Source organism: Numenius arquata, chromosome 4, assembly GCF_964106895.1.
Source record: "Numenius arquata chromosome 4, bNumArq3.hap1.1, whole genome shotgun sequence".
Taxonomy (NCBI): Eukaryota; Metazoa; Chordata; class Aves; order Charadriiformes; family Scolopacidae; genus Numenius; species Numenius arquata.
In genome coordinates this window covers 58,925,346-58,940,285 of record NC_133579.1, presented here as the reverse complement: position 1 = coordinate 58,940,285, position 14,940 = coordinate 58,925,346, and the positions used below count along the sequence as shown (strand labels likewise).

General features: G+C 36.3%; 1 protein-coding gene across 1 annotated transcript in view; it reads right to left on the bottom strand.

Moving 5' to 3' along the window:
- Nucleotides 1–14,940, bottom strand: part of EXOC2 (exocyst complex component 2) — a 127,673-nt gene that overhangs the window by 86,094 nt on the left and 26,639 nt on the right. Inside the window, exons 5-6 of the mRNA XM_074146291.1 lie at nucleotides 11,654–11,767; nucleotides 7,512–7,636 (exon numbers count right to left, since the gene is read on the bottom strand). Coding sequence (XP_074002392.1) covers nucleotides 7,512–7,636; nucleotides 11,654–11,767 — 239 coding nt within the window. The remainder of the gene's footprint in view (nucleotides 1–7,511; nucleotides 7,637–11,653; nucleotides 11,768–14,940) is intronic.

Here is a 14,940-nt window from a genome sequence, read left to right as displayed (position 1 = left end):
CACTCAGAAAAATGCTATGAAAATGCTTTATCAGTAAGTTTAAACTTACTTTGTTTGGATCAACTGATTTTAAAAAAGTGGAGTACATGTTCCTTCCATGGGCACCAAACAAAAAGTCTCTGAGTTAGAAATTTAGACAAGCGTAACTACACGCAGTCAAGAAAAAGAATCTGTAGACCTAACAAGATTGGAAGGCATCTAGAGATACTCAAGTTATTTTTTACCTTAGAATACCAAACCCATGTAACAGCGGGCTGATGCTGTCTGGGACAGTCCCCATTCTCTTGCACCCATGTACTTTCTTCTTGCTTGATGTAGCAATCACACAGCTGTAGGGCAGCTGCAGTGAGAGGATTTGATGGAAAACTAACATAGCTCTTTATTGATCAGTGAGCTTGTCTAAACCTTGCCTCAGCTGCACCACTGCAATACAAGGGCAGAGGAAGGAGCACGTGACCGAGGGCAGGTAGAAAGCCAGCCTACACCTCTCACAGCAGTTAAGATGAACTTCAAATGCAACTTCATACTCTCAACTCATCACTAGCTGGAGTAAGAAGAGCAAGGAGAAAATTTTAGGTCTTTGAAGGCATGAAATAAAGGATGGACAGGATTTTTTCTTGAATTGCAATTACCCTGGGCCTATCCAATACTAACTACACAAGTTGGAACAGCAGTTGGAAACCTAGGAGAGACTGTTTACTATTATTGAGGAGCTTTACTGTAAGGAGCATACAATAAATAAACATAAGGAGAGGCTCAGTCTAGATGCTTCAACTAAGACCAGATAATTAACTGTATTTTGTATCATCTTTGCCAATAAGTGTTCAAGTTTCTGAATTAAGTCAGAATATTTTAAAGGCTGGCAAACTTCAGAGCTGCAGTGAGATACCAATAATAGTGAAGAGACTAAGTTTAGAGCTCACAATCACTAACCTGTGACTAAATACTTCAGAACGGGTTATTTTTGGTCAAAAAATATGCCAAAAAAGTCAATCAAAGGTCAAAAAAGTTCAATCTGCCAAATAACCCATAGTACAGGCCTTATCGTAAAATAAACTGCAATTAATTCACTGCTGCTTGTGTTCAAAACAGTTTTATTTAATCCAAGGAAGGATATGGTTTTCTACTTGGCAACCATACATCTAACAAATTAAACCACACTTGCCGAGATCATGCCACTTTTGACTTCCAAATTTCATTCCTGATTTAGTCATTAGAGATTTTTAAAACATATTCTGAAATAAGCACCAAGAGTTGTATTTTCAAAACTTCCTCTACCTAACTCAGCTCAAAGCAACAGATGCAGGTTTTCCACATTTTCTGATTAAAAGATTGCTAGAAACGCATTTGATACTGAAAATCTTATCCATTTCCACAGAAATATGGTTAAAGAAAAAAAATTAAGATACCTGAAAAAAAATCAAACTGTTGCAGTCAAATGCAGAAAATAAGAGGGGAAAGAAAATACTAAAAGGAAAGACTGACTCAGCAAAGAATTTCTGAGGATCTGATGTGGTAACTGTAAGCAACTTGGCACCAAAGCACAGCAATGAAGCGATGAAGAACACATGTTGACATGCTGCCAGGATACACGCCAACACATGAATAAAAATGCCTTTGGATCCCTTTATCAAAAGATTAGAGATTTTTGGTAATTTGAACAAAATTAAGAAGGTTATTGATGAGGACAGCACTCCAGTAGGGTGTAGGGTAAAAGCTCTTCTGACCGGATTCAACAGGAGCGCAGTGCTGTATATAACGAGCAAATACAAATGTAATACAAATACGAGCAATACAAAATGACAGCACATGATGAACAGAGCTGGTAATACATTACACTAGAAAAATCTAAAAACCCTGAAGTTTGTTACTATGGCCATTAGTCAATACTGCTAAGGTTTTTTGGTTTTGGTTCGGGTTTTTCCCCCCAAGATTTCTAGATATCTTTGCAAATTGCATGGCAAATGGCTTAATATTTTTTTTTTTTTTGGTATCATTTTAAGTCTGGCCATTTTCTTTGATTTTTGCCACTGTTTTGGGTAAACAAGCTTGAAAAATTAAATGTTATAGCAACAAAACACAAAAAGGCAACTAAAGACAATACTACATTTACTTCAGTATTTTGTAATTTTTGCTTGGATTAGCAGTGTTTGCAAAAATAAAATTAAAGCACAGTTCTAGAAGGGGAGATTTTATTGAAAGAAGAGACAAAAAATAGTAGTCATCATGAAGCCTGATAACTTTGTTCTCAGACAGGCTTATATTGTGTCAGGTGTGACATTTCTAGGCAAATATCTCAGAAATAGACATGAAAATGGGGTTTATTATTCTGCTTATGGATCCACTAAAAATTCCAGAACTGGACCCAGGCCTTTTCCAGGATACTTCAGAATTTTAGAGTACAGGAAATGCTATTCTCTTTTTACCAACACAGTGCTAACCTTCTGGATCTATGAAAGCTAATAGTAGAAATAAAAGCAGCTTTTAAATGTTGCATGTATTTTAGAAGTGGTATGGAAATCAAAATGGAATGATATAACATGAAATAAAGCTGTTTTTATGTCTTTGTAGGTCAAGTCTGGCTCAAATTTAATCGTAGGCAATTTTTTGTAGATTTGCGATCAGCTGCACTATTTGCTGTTTGAAAACTGCAACTGCAAAACCTTCACTTTTTTTGATGCTTTACTGTTTTTCAAATGCAAACAAAAACATTTAACTTACCTGAAAAACACAAATTCATAAAACATGACAGCCACACAGTAGCTAAAAGCTGCCATGACTGCATCCATTTAGAGAAATTCTGCTAGTAATTAGCTTACATGTCTAGAACAATTACTTATTTAAAAGAAGCTATACAAGCAGTCAACCAGGTACAGGCCTGAGGAAAGAAATTTCAGTATGGACTGAGACAACTTCTGCTGTTTCACACTTTTTCAAAATCAGACCACATCTTGCTTGAGACACTGAAAAAAACCACCCCCTAGATAATGTTGTGCTAGAACCTGCATGAAAGGAAAGGGAAGTTTGAGCCTTTTCTCAATCATGATCACAATCATGATTTTAGGGTAGCATTAAGATAATAATTGGTCTGCTACAGACATTGCATGAAGAGGAAGCATCCACCTGAGACTAATCTACCTACCACCACTTACAAGATCAGAATACAAGTCTTCAACAAGCAAACAAATCAGCATGCTTTTTTTTTTTTTCATTGTGTGTACATGAGATGGCTGATAAATGTAAGGACAAAGCAGGTAGCAATGACAGCGCAACTGCTTCTTATTCAGCTTTTGTATACAAGTGTAGCATAAGGATACCTCAAGCCTTCAGACATGAGCATCCACTTGAAAAGCTAGACAGTGAGCTTAGAGTACATCAACTTTTGCCTCATGATCTTAATTCTTAAAGTGAAATAATCTAACTTGCATCTACTGTGGGGCACACACACGCATGTAAACTGTTACTCTGAAGTAACTGATTTACATTTAGATACATGCCTGATACACACAGCATGTTAGTTTATTTGCCAGCTTGTTACCATGGCCCTGTTCTTTCTTAACCTCTGTGAATTACTATATTGAAAATTACTAGCTATAATAGCAGGCTGTTCTTACCCTGCAAAGACTATATTCTATCACTTTCTGCGGGATGAGGAAGATAACATTAATAGACACATGCCACAGAGCACTCAGCACAGATATTCTAGCCTCTTCAAGTCAGCTGCATAACATTTAGGTAGTAATGTTATGTTTTAATTTGATTTACTCAAGTCCAAATGTCAAATAAAAAATCATACTATTTGGGAAAACGTATATGGGACCAAAGTAAGGCAAAAATGTTACAAAAGAGGAACGCGGCAACAGCAAAACCTCCTAATAACAGTCTGATGCTGTATTGCCTAGCAAAAACAGTCATGGACTGGCATTTCATTGGACAAATAGACCAAAAGACTGAACTGAGGCAAGAGCTACCAATGCAAAACCACTTCAAAATTAGTCAGTCATCAGTCTAGTTTGCAAACAGAATCACTAATGAAAAATTAAAGAGAATATGTACTCTCTTTAAATTCAACCATGACGTAACTCCTCAAAAGCCAGAAGCAAAGGGACACTTACATGACAGACAAGCATCAGATTTCAGCCTCTCAAATTCTCAGTCTGACTCAGGATTGAATATAGATCCAGTGGTTTCTTTTATTTTAGTTTCAGAGAAGATTAATTTAGCAGACATAACGGCAACAGAATATGCTTATTCATACTGAACCAGATCCTAGATCGCTGACATGCTCATTCTAGAATGGGCATTAGAGGATGAAGTGTAAAAATACCCTATGGGAAGAATAAAAAAAAAACAAAACCCAAACCTCATCAACCAAAAACCTAGGCATTGACCAGATATAGGATCACTGTAACTAGGTAAACATTGTCCTAGCTTATGTATCAAGTAAGGTATTAGACAAAAAGCCAACTACAGTCCAAGTCCTTCATCCTAGTGGCATTCCCATAGGCCACATATCTGAATAAGAGTGGAAAGGAAAAAAAAACAATAGCCAGCAGTGCTTCTTTTTTTACATGATTTTCAGAAAAAAAAAAAATCTATACAATGTGTTTGTAGTTGTAACTGTGTAAGAAGAACTGCTGACATGACAAACTAGAGTCAAGTCTAGATTTGTTCAACATACCTGTGTTTCCAAGACAACACAGCATCTTCCTTACTTGCCAATATAGATGTCATACTTGCTTGTTTTTGTGTAACTGAGCGACTGGTCATTTCCCTATTTTTTTCCATTCACTTAAATAAAAAGAAACTCTGCAGTCTAAGGGTCTTTGTAAAGAACACTTCTTAAAAAGTATATTCAAAGTAAATTAATATGCTAACTTTCCAAAGACTCCTGTGCAGGACATGACTTGCTCTTGACAATAAAACATGACTTGTCTACAAACATATAAACAGCAGCCCTTTTAGGAATGCTACTGTCTAGGTTGCCATTAGAATTATGGGAAATAAATCAGCTGAGCTCCCCAATGTTGACAAGTGGGTCAAGTTGAGGTGAGCCCAGTTCCCCTCAGCTCAGCTTACAGCTCCCTTCAGCTGACGAAACAAACTTCCCGTTGAACATCTCCTCTGCAGCAAAGCCACTGTCAAACTGTCAGCCAAGCTGACGGGCAAAGAGACGTCAGGATCTGATAAGGCAATTCTGTTTTCCAAGAAATTAAACCAAACAAGGAAGGGTTCTGGCCTATTTGACCTCTTATTTTCTTAGTAAACAGTTTCTAAATCACAAAATACAATAAGCATCTCAGGATAGCTTTTTTATGGTTTTCATTGCTTACTTGTGAAAATATTAATGCTCATTTAAATGTGTAATACAGTCTGATGGCACACTTAAGACCACACTGATCTTACTGATCCCAGCTAATGAAAAAAGCTGCACCATAATCAGAAATTCAGGGTTTCCCAGATCAAGCTCATGTATTTAACATAACAGTGTTATTACATATGTATGTTATTATATAACAGAGCTAGTATTAGAGTGGTATTAATTATTAATATTATTAATAATAATCATAATATAGTAATATTAATGATTAATATTACACAGAGTAATATTAGAATTATTATCAGATTTTTTTAAATTGAGAACATAGTATTTACTGAAATAAATGAATTTGCTTTCCCTATCAATATTTTATTAATAATTTTTTACATTCCTACTTGCTCTCTGATCTCTTCACTTATCAGGAAATCAGTCTCCAAAGGCAATAAGCTTACACTTTAATAAATGGGACAGGAGAAAAAATCACTCAGTTGTGTTCTGTCTTTCTAAAACCTCACAAGATCTACGATTTGCATCAGCTTTCTCTAAATCCTACTAAGTCTTTGCTGGTCCAAAAAATAATCTTACAAGATAACACATATGTCCTCCAGCACTACTTTTTATCCATAGCAGTAACTGTTTGGAAACAGAACTCAATCTTTTAGAGTATTTGATACTTTATATGCAAAGCAGATTTGGTTGTGAAACACAACTCACATTTCAATATTTGTTCAGGATTATTTAGGATTTTGAACTACTTAAGAAAAATTAGGATTTCAACATTTTCAAGATATTTAAGACTTACAAAGAAACAGTCTATTATCATTTTTCCTAGCATTTAATAAAAACTCAGCTTAAAAAAAAGTTAAAGAACACCAAATACTGATTCTTCTTAGTGTCTTTTCCTATGAATACCACCACATTCTTTAGTATTTCCATTGAATGCTTTAATACTTTTGTTATTAAAACTACCTAGATTTAGGCCAAGGTTTTTCAAAACTGATCAGTAATAGGTCAGTTTTGGGTGGGTTAATAAAGATGTTCAGGAGTTGAGATTCTTCACAGGAAGAACCTTTACATGTCTCAAGAAGAGGTCTTCCCTACCAAAGCATATATATTTGTATTTGTGGAAAGAGTTCTCCTCTTAAAAATTACCAAATTAGGCAGGTAGCCAAAAGCTATCAACCCCTTTTGAAAATGCTGTCACCTGAAGGGCAGGTCAGAGGTTAATCTGGCTGGGGTAGGAATACAGGTGGACCACCAGGTGAGACAGTACTGCCTTCCCTTTTCTCTAACACACAGAAGTGGGTATCAGACAGATAGTGAGTGTCCTGCAAGTGCATCAAGAGAAAATTTGTACTTCTCCAAAGCAGTGTTCCTAAAGCCAACAGAAGTGTTAGTTTAACTGAGGGTATGAGAAGAATAATAAGCTTCCTTACTCCATAGCACCCATAACACAGTATCAATGATCAGGAATGATAATCCTGCAATATACAGTACCTGCGAAGAACAGCATAGTTCTTCGGTCATTTTGTTATCCACCACGGTCATTTTGTTATCCAGCATAGTCCCTAACTAGACAGAACTATAGCAGCCCACAATGAGCTTTTACCTGAGAGACATTTTGTGCTTTAAGAGTGTATATATATACAAATAAAATAAAGATATCTTTATTTATATATGTATAAATATATAAATGTGTATATATACGCGTATATACACATGGCACAGACAACTAAGCTAATCTCTCTAGTGTCTCTCCCTATGGCAAGCAGAATATGAAGGCCATCTGATTTCCCAAGTCAGAGTGTACCGAATATTCATATAAATATTACAGTCTATGAGATAAGGCATTATAAAATCAAGTTTTTGATGTACCTACAAGTTTGTAAGTCATCTTAATATTATCTCCAGTTTAACATTTCCTCTCTTTTTTGGATTTGTGGTCTAAGCAGTTTCATCAAATGCCTCCAATTCCTGTAAGATACATTTGGTGCCACCTTTTGCAAATACACCACAACAATCAGCTAGCCAGTCCCAGCTTATGACCAACACGATACAGATTTTGGGCTCATTACACAGTTTTAAAAGAGACTGTGAAGAAAAACAGTATTTTTTAATATTAAATTCAACCATACATGCAGATACTGTCTTTTCTTTTATACTGTATTTAATAATTGCAAAGCATCTTTACCTGACAGAGCATCTTGTGCTTCAAAAAACGTGCTGAGACCTCCTTTCACATAAGCTAGACTCCCCTCATTTTTCTTATTGGCTTGTTTCTTCAAATTCACAACAGCCGTTTTTAGCTGATCAAAACTGAAAACAAACAAGAAAACCCCCGTTCAAACAGCAAATAAGGTCAGCTAATGAATAAACAGAATAAACTACTTGGAAAATAAAGCCAGCTACTTTTGCAACAACTGTTAAGGACTGAGTAATTGCTAACGAGTATGCTTCTCAATAATGACAATTTACTCTAGTCCAAAAAGTTTTTGGTTTTTTTTAGTTTTAATCCTAAATGGAGGGCTCCTATCATTTCTGATGGATTAGACTTTTTTAAAATACAAATTAGTCAATAAATGTCTTCTAAACACGCAATATTGCTCTTCGTTAACTGTCAGTACTACATTAAATGTGATAGTATAACTCCCTACAATTGGTAAACTACATTAACTACTTAGATGTTAGAATTCCCTTTAATAACAACATTTGTTTAACTTTGCAGCATAGTTCAAAACCCTTTTCCACTTTCAGCTTCTTAATTCCTTCAATATTTTTATGTTAGTTTTTGATTGCTTGAAAAGAATTTCCTTCAGGGAAAAAACAGACATAAGCTAACCAAAACATCAATGCACCACACATTTAGCACTCCCAATACCTGAGGTCACACAGAGGACAAGAACTAAACCATTGCTGTGTGTTTCCGGAAAAACAGCACAAATGATATGGGGCAGATCATTATACAATTCCAGAATATTTCTAAGACTACACACTGTGAACTGGGAAGAAAAAAAACCCAGTTTTGCTTCTTCTTTATTTAAAATGCTATTTATAATTAGATTCAAAACATGATTGGATTCACACTACCCTTTGAGCCATTCTTCCTGTTGAGTTCTACACAGCTTTTGCAACTTCAACACTAAGATTCAGATTTTTATAAACCAACATAAACCGAATTAATATGCAAAAACCCAGCTTTTGTTTTTTACAACAAAAATTAATACTTTTTTTCCCCACTGGACTGAGGGGACCATGACTTGAAATTGTTGACATGCAAAGATAAAAATCAATGGAAATTTACATGAGAATGAACTTTCAGGTACCGACCCATTGGCATAGTACAAGTTTAAAAGGGGCCATAAAAATTGATGTAATTAGTTATCAATTCATAGTACTGATGACCAGAAAAATCAATGTTTTTACTGACACCTTGTCACATTAGAGATATAACCATTATGCTGTTCTTCATATTCCATGGTAATTCTGATAACAAGAGTCATTTAATCAGTTCTAAGAAGTCACTTAATTCATTTTATGGATCCACAACATTCTTAAATGTACCTAAGCCATCTATGACAGACAGCTGTCAAATCAAATCTCAGCACTCTGCAGTGATGGTGATTCTGCGGCTTTCCAAGTTACACTGTCCCAGAACTTAAGCAATGCAATATTGGCTTTAATCTGCATCTAACCTAAATCTCCCTTGTGGCAAACTGAGACAGCTTGTTCTATTCTTGGTAAACCAAGACCAATCAATGGCTACCCTTAAACTGCCCACTACATATTTCTACACATTCTGCATTAATTTTGTTTCTTTTCTAAAAGCACCTAATTCTTTCAAGCTGTATACCCACAGATATTTATACTCCTATTTTTGTGGCTGAGCTCTCATATCTGCCTTAAAGCAGTGGCCAAAACTGGGCAGAGTACTTGAACTGCAGCTTTAATAATGCCAAGCAGAATAACTATCCCCATATCTAACATAACAGAGTCTTGCTGATACATCCCAGAAGATGATTTGTACTGGACAGCCAAGTGGTATTTATGGCATGTTACAAACACCAGATTGTCTTCTGTACTACTGTTGCCCAGCCCCAGGTGTGTACTCTGCTGCTTGTCTTCCCCACACCCCTTAGAGCCCTGCACTCAACTATTTCACAATTGCTACAGCCAAGGCTGCCACTGGTTATCACAGCCCCTGTCTTCCCTGCAAGAATCATATTTTGGAAAGCAGCACTCCTGATTGCTCACCTAGCAGCTACGTTACAAGTCATTCCCAGAACTCTCCACAAGCCTCCTGAATTGCTGCCCTTCCTGTAATTATCAGGGAGGTTAAAGTCTTGTACAGGAACCAAGGTCTGCTCTCTGGAGATTTCCTCAAGTTGCTTAAGGAAGATTTTGTTCACTTCCTCATCCCACTTAGATGTCACCCTTTCCAGCCTCTTGAACAATCTCTCAACCATCCTGCTACCTGCTCCATAAGAGGGACCATATATTTATTCAAGCTGTTCCTTTACACAAAGGTCAAGTCCCGCTCTTTCCTGGGTATCTTTCTCAGAAGACCTCTTCCCATCCATCACAGAACACCAGTCACATGAGCTATCCCACTTTATTCCAGTGATATACTTGTCTAATCTCCCATGTGGAGCTCTGGCTCCTCTTGTTTTTTTCCCAGGCTGCATGTGAGTGTGTAAAGGTACTTGAGGTTAGACGCTTCCAACTGATTTGTAATTCCCAACAGCACTCTCAAAGCCATCACTGAACCACACATGTAACACTCTGTCCCTTCATTTAACTGCAAACTGTTATCACCATCCCCTGATATTCCTAATTTGAAGTCCTTGTCTCCAAAGCGCAAACCTGCTGGCAAAGATGCTCCCACCCCACTTTTTCAAATTAATCCAATTTCTCACTTGCAGTCCTTGTTCTTTAGTGAAAGATCCATGGCTACAGAAGTAAAAACCACTGCCTTGGTAAACAGCGACACAGCCATCTGTGAACCTATAGGACTCATCCACTACTACATGAAGCTTTCCCCTTCACCTCTAAATCAAGAAGAATACCTGAGCTCCCATGTTCTTCACTATTGTCCCTGAGGCTTTGCAATCACTCTTGCTTTGTTCTACATTGCTCTTGGCAGTGTCACCGGTGCCAACATGACTGAGCCACAAAATGACACACAGTCTAGCAGCCAAACATAACGGAAATTTCTTAAAAACAGCTACATCAAGAGCTGTCTATGTTTTCTCACTTTATTATCCCCTCAGCTTTTTTAAAAACCTGATGATCCCCGAAGATTGTGATAGATAGAATTAATTTTGAATCACTTTTCTTTAAGTTACTAGATTTCAAAAGATGCTGTCTACATGTGTAATAGGTAATAATGTTCTCTTGCTGGTTTTTGGCCCTTCAATCTACCAACACTTTGAGAGGAAATTAAAGTACTTCCCAAGTAGAGCAATAGTTATTTCTGGAGCTCCTAAAACCAAACACCCTGCCCGCCCATCCCCCGCTCCCCCCCCCAAAAACCCACCAACCCACATCTGTTTCTACCATTATATAACAAAAAAAAAAAATCATTAAATAAATATGTAAAGTATTTCCCTTCAAAATGCTAAATCAAAATACCCAGCTGAAAACAACAAAAAAAAAGTTCATCATCACTACTAAAAATGGCTTCCAGTATTATCCAAAAACCAGCAGATAAAAGTTTCAGAACTCAGTTATACATGCAAAATATATTTACATAGCACATTTATGTAAGTATATTTGTGAACTATATTTAAAAATTAAGACATTAATAGTCACGATTTTAAGAGATTTACCTCAAAAGATCTTACTCACTTGTCCAACTTCTTTTACTATAGCATTTTCCACAAGAGTTGGCTAAAAGCTAACTGATGCTACTAACAGTTGTACTCTTAGTTCAGTGCCCTTATCCTGAGCTTCTAGTCATTACTTAAAGTTAACACCTGGAGTTTCCACTCAAGGCCATGCTGCCTGACTTCTCGATTAATAAAAGACTTCAACCTGAAGAAAGACAACTTCCATCTGACATGGGAAGGTTGGGGCAGGGCAGGGCGGGGGTGGTGGTGGTGGTGGTGTGTGGAGCAGACAGGCCATAAATTAGGCCTGGTTAAAAATGAAGTTTTCCTCATAACCACATTGAGCAAAAGAGTTGATTCAAGTTTTGAGCCCAGCAGAAACACCACAGGCAGTAGAGACTATAGGACTATTATTGTAAATGTCAACACCAATGACACATCTGTTGTATAATGAAATAACATTAAGTGACTTGCATTTAAAACAATTATTTATATGATAGCAACAAACCTTGTTGTTGAATGATTCTCAATCAGGTACCAGGCAGCAGAAAAGTTTTCACTAGTAAAATCAGCACTCATCCCAGGAAACAGTGCCTCTAAATCTTTTTGCGGAAATCTGCCTCTGGAAAATGAATATTCATTTCTTCAGTGAGACATATTCTTGTGAACAGCTTACAATTAAAAGTGTCATGTAAAAAAAAAACCAAACAACTAAATCATGTTACAACAAGACATAAATATAAACTTGCATCTAACCATGAAATTAAATCTGGTATTACAGACACATGGTGCATGACTGGGAAAGAAAAGATTGAAATCTAAGTAAAACTAATTCTACCATTTTGATTTCACCATTACACAGGTGTAAGGTACAAAAGACCTCCGTAGGTAATGACACAGCACAGAAGTCTTTCATCAGTACCACCTGATTACAGCAGGGGCATGTAACAATACCTTTTAAAAACACACAAAAAAACCCAAATGAGATACAAGGAAAAGTGATGACAGATATGAAAAGTAGAAAGACAGGGAAAATACTGTAAGAAACAAATGTAGCAACTGAAAATGAAGGTCCCAACATTTCTTTGTGTTCAGTGAAAAAGTGATAATGTTAATATAAAAATTTATAATCATAGGTAGTGAAATTCAGGATTACTAATGATGTTGAATTTCATGAATGTCAATTAGTGAGCAGAAAATGCTGATGGATGTAAGAAGGTGAAGAAATTGTCAATTTATCCTTCCTTTAAAGGCATTTTAAGATATCTTATTTTTCATTCAAAGCAGTCAAAAAGTCATCAGTAGGTACATGAATTTGCAGGATAGTACTTCACATGTGATACATGGCATGGCTGTCAAAAAAGATTTTATATTAAATCCACGCATTGTGGCATCTTTGTGGTCAACTATGTTTTTAGTGCTAAAAACCAAAACCAATGAAAAAATTTCAGTTACCTCAGAAGAGACTCAGCCCTTCAGTACAAGCACTATATAAATGCACGCACACAATACAGAAGCAGAATTTTTTTCATATTTTTCAGAACTTCAACGTATTTTCTCAGAAGCCAAAAGAAACAGATCTAACACAAAAAGTACACACACCCAACAAATATACCATTTCCAAATGGTACTTATTCTTGTAAGACTAAGACATATGCATGATGGTTTAAGCACATGATGGTTTAAGCTTATGCACGAGCTATACAATTCCTAGGGAAATCCTCCCTATTATCTATAAATATATATAAATACAGAGAGATAAAGACCAACAATTTAGCTAGGGATGTAATAAATTCCTGCAAATGGGTTTTGCCCACAGACAGTGGGACAGAAGGGAAGGTTTTTTTCAGTTTGATGTTTGACTGCATTGAAAAGTTATTAGGAGCTTTTTTCCAGCAGATGTATTTGTGCAGAACCATAAATTAAAAATGCGTTTACGGGTGCTTTTATCTGTGCGGACATATTTTAGACACAGTCACAACAGAGTAGAAACATGAATGTGAATGTGTGCGGTATGTTAACTATATGTTATACTCTATGGTGTAGTATCCTTATTTTTATCATAAATTTTACCAGTAGTTTTTCCACTAACAGATATGGGGAGCTTGGAATGACTTGCTACAGCTGTCTTCACAACAAGCTGCTCGCTAAAAAGTTCAAACTGAAAGCAACTGTATTTCTAAAATGTCTGGGCAGATGCATCTAAAAAGAGACTGACTCCACATACACACGAGTTTGTTTCATTAACTTCCATTAGTAAATTAAATAAATAAGTCCTTGGAAGTTGTTCTCATGAAAACTTGCTTACCGTTTACTTATAAGCAAGCACGTATGTGACTTGAGAAAGTATTTCTGTCTTACTCATTTCAGCATTATGGCGTGAATATGAACTAGTAGCAAAAGCTGAGACCATACTGACATGCAATGAAATTGTCGATCATTTTTCTGTTGATTTGTTCATTATACAAGAATCACTTCAGGAATCAGCTCTGAATACTTTATAATTGATTAAAAAGCAATCACTGCAAAAGAAACTGGAAATCACAAATTGAATCCAGAAAACCTCAGGATAAAAAAAATAAGAGAGAGAAGTTTACCATCCTTGTCAACTCTACCTATTTTGCTATCTTTACCTACTTCAGCAAAGGTATACATACTGGATTTATATAATAGTACTTTCTGCTAGGAAGACTTTTATTTAAAACAGAGTCAGGTCTGGTACTAGACTTCTAGTTAACATTTTAAAATAGTCTTATTCACCCATCAGAACAATTTTAAATATAAAAGTAATTAAGATTTCACATACTGTTTAGATTAATGAGAATTATAATAAAAATAAGTTTGTTTTCAAGCCGCTATACAGTTTTACTTCCCTCAAACATATTTTGAGTATATTTAATATAATCATGCAGTATTAGGTGTTGTGATCCTTGCTTCTTTGTAAGTGGCGTGCACATCTACTTTGGATCCAACACACATGTGGTACAATCAATTCACTTGTGCCGCATGCGCCCATCAACACAAGTCCCTCCCTCCACTACCCCAAACTTTAGGTTCTGTATAGCCTGATACTCAACAAATCTAATTTAACATCACAGCATATATCGGCTCTTTCAAATTCTACTACAAAACTTGTGCATATACAGAGCATTTATATTTTCCAGGGGTTTAAGATTAGTTGTAATCTCCACAGGTAATTCACAGCCTTCCAAGCAGTCACAACTGAGTAAACAGCAACAGAATGCAATGGATATTAACGAAGAGCCTGACTAGGAACACAGCTTAGCAAATTGTAAACTTTCCTGTAAAGATTATTTTGCTCCCAGAGTTTCAGAATCTCATAATATGCTTTCCACCATACATGACGATATTTGCAGATTAAAGGCAGGTCCCAAAACAGGATACAGCCACCTAAAGGTAACTTGAACCTCAATTCCACAGAAGTTTATAGGTCAAAAGGAGCAACTTTAAATAAACACAGATTCTGAATAGCAACCAGCATAAACAAGCTCCAGCTAGAGCTGCTGTACACTCCCCCCTCTGTCTGGTACCAGTCAGACTCCTAGAAGCAGGCTTCGTACCAGCTGTATTGTGTTAATAATGCATGCAAGAAGACCAGCATAAAGGACACTGGAGTAGACTAAACACAACAAATCAGAAGGTGTTAACAAAGGTCTCTCCAAGAACAAAAAGACAAGGATGCACTCTAGCAATTACTCCCCAGTAGCCTTGGGTTTATTAGAAATATGACAACAAAATGACACATTTGAGAAATTGAAGAATGTCCTAAGAGAA